Source organism: Nesoenas mayeri (assembly GCF_963082525.1).
Source record: "Nesoenas mayeri genome assembly, chromosome: 3".
Taxonomy (NCBI): domain Eukaryota; kingdom Metazoa; phylum Chordata; class Aves; order Columbiformes; family Columbidae; genus Nesoenas; species Nesoenas mayeri.
In genome coordinates, this window is record NC_137544.1 from 26340213 (window position 1) to 26346212 (window position 6000).

Below are 6000 nucleotides of genomic sequence, written 5' to 3' on the forward strand. Positions count from 1 at the left end.
GGGGGCCATTATTCTGGATCACTGCCAAAGTAACTATTCCAAATCAACACACAAATTGAGCATCTGCAAAATCATACATTAAGGAAGTATTCCTTATTTCCAATGGCACATTGAAAAGCTACCTAAAAGCACTGCTAGGACAGTAAACCTTTTTTGTGTCTTCTGGATCATCTTCTGTCAAGAGTATTTTGATAAGTATCTGAGCCATTATACAGGATGAAGAAGTCAGTGGCAAAATTAAGAACTATCTTCCAAGGGAAATGGGGTTGTGTTTCCAATCCATAGTATCAGTCACAGCAACTCTCTGGCCTATACTGAAATCTTGTTCCCTTTTAGTGTTTTATATAGTTTTCTGATGCTTTGTTTTTCCTGTCCTGTATGGAATAACTTTTTGATTTTAAAACCCATTATCTAATGCAAAGGAACTTTACTCAGCATCCTCTAGTCATACTTCTCAGGTCTGCACTGAAAATTGTTTTTAAATGCATTCCCGACACATGATCTTTCTTTTCTATATTCTTGCTAGAGAATATTAATAACACAGGAACATTTGAGATCCAGAATAAGAAACTTTAAATATATGAGGAAGCTTCAGCCACGTTGTCCTTGAGAGTTGCTGATAATGACGCTACTTGCTACATGAACCACCAAACTTCGGCCTCCTTTTTCCAGAAAGGAAATACTACCCCTAAGCTCTTAGATCTATGTTCACATAATAAAGAAGTTAAAAACACCAAAGAGTGAAGGCTAGCATTTTTTTAGACATTAAAACAAAGATGATCAAGAGAGAACTCCAGAATTTTCAGGCAGATTCATGTGGCAGATTAGGGACAAATCATTGTTGCTTTGCCCTCACGGAACTTCCTCTCCCAGAGTCCAAGTGAATCTTAACAACATGAATAAAACAAACCACCACTCAGATCTAATATTTCCAGTCTTTGAATTCAGCTGCTAAAGACATTGTGGTTAGAAATGAAGCTGCCAACTGGCTCTGATCGCTCTTTGAGAGAAGCATCTCAATGCTACAGCGAGGGTAGAGCACAACATCAGAGTGTGGGAGCAAAGGGTCACTTCAAGTACCCGTTTGTAGTCAACATTCACACATTCCTTCTGTAAGAGTCAAATAGTGCAGCTGAATTTGAAAGGATACTAGTTAACTTAATGCTGAAAGCAGAAACTCCATCTTGATGGAATATGATGTCACTACTTCTAAGCTTTATTTAAAGAAAACTTCATTATTATTTTGGGAAATTTCTCTCTACATTAAGTTTTATTAAAGAATTTAGCTTCACTTAGCTGATTTAATTTTTGGACTGACCACCTCACTATATCAGCCACAAGGAATTAAGATTTTTGTAAGTGTATCAAGAAATAAACACTATTAACCTCAAAATAAGTATCATATTTTTTCAATGAAGTTCATACTGAAAGTGAGAGCAAATGAAAACTATTTTGCATTCTTACTAAGTGCAGGAATATGGTCCAAATGAAATATGACTTGGATCAATTCTTGGAAATAAAAAAATGTACAAAATAGCACTGATAAATATTCATTGTATAACAGAGTCCTTCTGAGTGTTTTACAAAGTTATCAGAAACCCCAATGCAGTAATGTTACTAGCATTCTAAAGCTAAAAAGTCACTTTACAATGTTGGTCTTGGCTAATTCTTCTATAAAATCCTTCTAAAAAAGATCATAACAGCTTGTTACAATTTGGGGCACTTTTGCCAAGAGCCTTTCTTCTGGGTTTTTCAATGCATGCTAGCGGAAGAACTCCTGTTTGTCTTGATAGGCTATCTTCTCAACTGTCGAAAAGAAATGCCAGATTGTAGATGTCAGCCACATCTAGGAAAAGGACAAAGCAAGCCCTATGTTCTCGGCAGTACGAGAATTCCTCACCTACTTTAGGGTTTACAAATTTTATCAACGCAAAAATTTGGGACTTAGGCGAAAATCTTATATACCAAAATCAAACACACACTGTGTTAACACATCATACACTTCACAAATGTTGTTTAACAGAGAAAATACCATTTTAGGAGGGACTTCCACAAACAAGATCAAAATGAAAGAAGATCATACTAAAGATCATCAGGTGCCTTAGGTTACATTAATAATACATACTGTTTGTGAAATAAATACGCATACACAACTGTCTTCTGCAGACCTTCTAAAATATTTTATGATCTCTAACTTACCTTCACAGAGTTTCTGCTTTATAACTTCTTTAATTCTTGATATTGCAATATAATCTTCAACATAAAATACGTAAGTTGATGAAGGCTTATTGGCAATGGCTTTAAGTTCATCCTCCTCAATTTCTGAGCCAACACCAATAGCAAACAAAGTGATTTTATTTTTCCTTGCTTCTGCTGCTACATCTTTGACTTCATCTTGGGACTTTCCATCAGTGAGAACAACTGCTATTTTTGTTAAAAATCTTGAAGATTTTGCAAAAAGATGGTCATAGGCAAACTGAATAGCTCTTCCTGTTCTTGTATTTCCTCCCAAGTAGTGTATGGATTCCATTTCCCTGATGAGGTTCTCAGTGGATTCATGAGTTCCAAGGGGAATTTCAAGTACAGGGTAATCACTGTACTGGACAACTCCAACTTGAATAAACTTTGGCCCTATGTCAAAATTTCTTGTAATATTGACAAGCCAGCTTTTGATGATTTCAAAGTTTTCTGGGCCAACACTGTAAGAGCCGTCTAAGATAAAAACTAAATCTGCCGGAGCAGTTCTGCAACCTAAAATAAAAAAAAGAAAAATTTTCAACAAACACTTCCAATTCTTCTTCCATAAGAAACATTTTTCATATCAATTAATGTTTATATTAGAACCTATATTGACAAATACATTCCATTTAAAAAAAGGTCAGCTGAGTTTATCAGAGAAAACAAGATTGTTTCCATAATCCACACAGATCCAGCTTGGTATCTGAAAACCACACCATTTTCTGTTTTTCGCATTATCACCAGAAACAACTATGAAAATTTCTGGAACTTCATTCCTCAGCTGGCAATTGCACATCATGCAATGAGCAGATAGAAATACATTTTGGTTTTTTCCATATCTCTGTCTGCACAGATGATAAACATAAAACCTTGGTTTTGTTAGCAAACCAAGCACACTGCAGAGGTGTCTGAATACTCCAGAAGTAATATCCAATCCTTTTACAAATGCATTTTAATTGACTTCTGACACTGCTACATGGCACTTATAGAACTAGTTATTATAAAATCCTGAGTCTTGACTGAATATTGCTGATAGCATACTGTGATTTCAGTAGAAGAAAATGCTCAGTGAACAAGTTCAACCTCCAGAGTGTAAGAACACATAAGCATTTAACAAATATAATGTAACTGCATGATGATTTAGGTGTGGACTCAGCTCTCCTAGTTGTAGTCACTTATAAATGGAGCTGTTAGACTAAATTGCCAAGTACAGGCCATGGACTGACACAAGCATTTCTATAGGTCAGTCCTATCCCTCTTATATGAACATCCTCAGATAGAGGGAATAACTCCAGAGGAGATAATCAGCTTCCATCAACTGTGAAAGGAGCTTAAATAACCGACAAACAAGGACCCAAGGAGAGGGCCAAAACCAGGAGACATTATTTTGATCCCATGGCACCTGGGCTCATAGGGGTTGCTGGGTGTTTCTGTGCTTTCTGCTTTGTGAAAGGCTGCAGCTCCAGCACAGGAAGGAGAGCTTGGCCTTGTCCTGACATCTGCCTACGGACACGTCTGGTCAGGTCAAGATTTTACCTTCCTTGAAAGCACTTGACCATGGTCTGCTGGAGAGATCATTTTGCAATGCAGGTGGTGAAGAGACACTGGGAGAAGGAGCAAGGGGCGAGCAGAGTGTGTCACTCTGTAGTCAGGGATATCAATCACACAGTAATTTCAGTCGGAAGGGACTTCGGACCTGATGAAGGGACATTGGACCCTGCTGAAAGCAGGCCCAGCTTAGAGCAGGTGGACTGAAAAAAATGTATGTCTTTCTAGAGACCAAAAAGGAATTTTATGGAGTATGTTGTACAATACTGAAAATTGCTGTATTAAGAGCAGAACTGGAGAAAAAAGACCTACTCTGAAAGTATCACTGTGGCCAGAGGAAAGTTTTCCACAGTCTTTTTTTCCACTCACTTTGTCTTTCAAAAAGCTACCTTGCTTCAACTTTTTCTTTTCCATAAACTAGATTTAGAGTATATAACTTGGTTTGGTGGGGTCTGAGATGCTAACTTTGAAGAATATGCAAGAAGATCTGTCCCAAAGCCGAGGTTTATCTCAGCTTCCCCTCACAGAAGCTTTATTTTTGTTATTTAGTTTCTCACATAACATTAAGCTATTTAAAAGAGGACTCCTGAAGAAATGAAAATATAAATACTCAAGACACATGTTTATATCAAGACTGGAACTTTACAGTTCCATCTACCTCCTTGGGCATTTCCAGGACAAAAAAGAAAAAAAAAAAAGAAATAAAGATATTCCCTTCCTAAAGGAGAAATATTTAAGTTACTTACCCTATATTACAGTATTTTCACCAAGAAAATTACAATGGAAAAAAAATCACCATCAACAGAAGTGTGCATGTGAACCTGAAAATGATTACTATAAATTCAAGGCATGCTTTGAAGTTGCCCTTATCTGAAATATAAAAACTTAAGACTTACTTGCTCTTGTTTCCCCATCTTCAGCTGAGATGTAATCATGAAGTAATAGACTTAATACCATCTGAAAAAATGTTCTGATCTGTGCCATGTGTATTGTATTTTCAAAGTCTTCAGACTAAACTAGATGGGGAAGAAATGAAAAGAAAGTATAGTGTCATTATATTACAAAACAAATCCAAATTGCTGTGTTTTAAAACCTGTACAGGAGGAACAGCTTTGAAATCGAATCTGCAAGCCCAAAAGTAAGGCCAGCCTGCAACGCACCACAGACCCCAAAAGTGTCAGTCAGGCACGTAAGCCCAAAGTTGAGATTCTAAACTCAAGAACACTCACCAGCTTTTCTGTGGAAGCTCCGTTTTCACCAAGGCATATTTATATACTTCACTTGCCACATACACACGCAAGTAGGTTATGTTCCCAGTCCCAGTCACACTCGTCCAACCACCATCCCCCTCTGCAGCCATTATCCAAAGACTTCAGAGCTGCTGCTCCAAAATACAGCAAGTGTTTGTGTCAGGTACTGGTGTGGACATGGTACTTCAGTCTCAACCTGCATACCTGGCTACTTCAGGGAGTCTAGGACACTCCTTCTCCTCTGTCCTAGGCTGAGACCACCACCATGAGTCTAGGTCTCAGTGAGACCCAGCCCCCTCCCAGCATAGCCAAGCCCACTGTGTACTGTAACATCAAAGGTTATATCAATTATATTCACCACTTTTTTTTTTTCCTGTTTCTATCTCCTTTGTTACCATGGCCTCTGGATTATATCCTTAAGAGGGTCCCAAAGCAAAGATGCAACTTTGGTTTCATGTTGCTGTCATAACTACTATTTAACAAATTTAAAATCACAGAATAGATCAAGTCAGAAAGGAACCATACTTAAATTAAGTCATAACAATTACTTCTATTAAATGCAAAAAAATAGAATCATAATGGGAAAAGATGCATTTTTGGAGTATTGTATTAAAGATCCATTCATTTCAAGAATATAAGTATAATGAATCTCTTTTGTATTCTGTTTTCTCATCCTCCAATGCAAAATGCAATTTTTCTAACTCCATTTTATCCTCCACTACAAAACAGGAACACCCTAACAGGGAAAGGGAGGATTAACTGCTGGTGTAAGTGCATGCACCAGTGATTGAATACTGGCACAGGTTGTCCAGAGAGGTTGTGGGGTCTCCATCCTTGGGGATATTCAAGCTCTCTGGACATGGTCCTGGGCAACCAGCTCCAGGGACTGGACTAGATGACCTCCAGAAGTCTATTTCAATCTCAGTCATTATGTGATCCTGTGATCTCTATTAAACTATGAGGT

At 37.6% G+C, this 6000-nt stretch overlaps 1 protein-coding gene across 2 annotated transcripts in view; it reads right to left on the reverse strand.

The window, feature by feature from the left end:
* The window catches only part of COL21A1 (collagen type XXI alpha 1 chain), a gene marked incomplete at both ends in the record, with an annotated part of 78855 nt that extends 74085 nt beyond the window's left edge, over positions 1–4770 (reverse strand). For both annotated transcript variants that reach the window (XM_080342318.1, XM_080342317.1), the window contains 2 exons: positions 2200–2751; positions 4683–4770. In XM_080342318.1, the coding sequence (XP_080198444.1) occupies positions 2200–2751; positions 4683–4770 (640 nt within the window). The remainder of the gene's footprint in view (positions 1–2199; positions 2752–4682) is intronic.
* Between the last annotated feature and the right edge of the window lie 1230 nt (positions 4771–6000).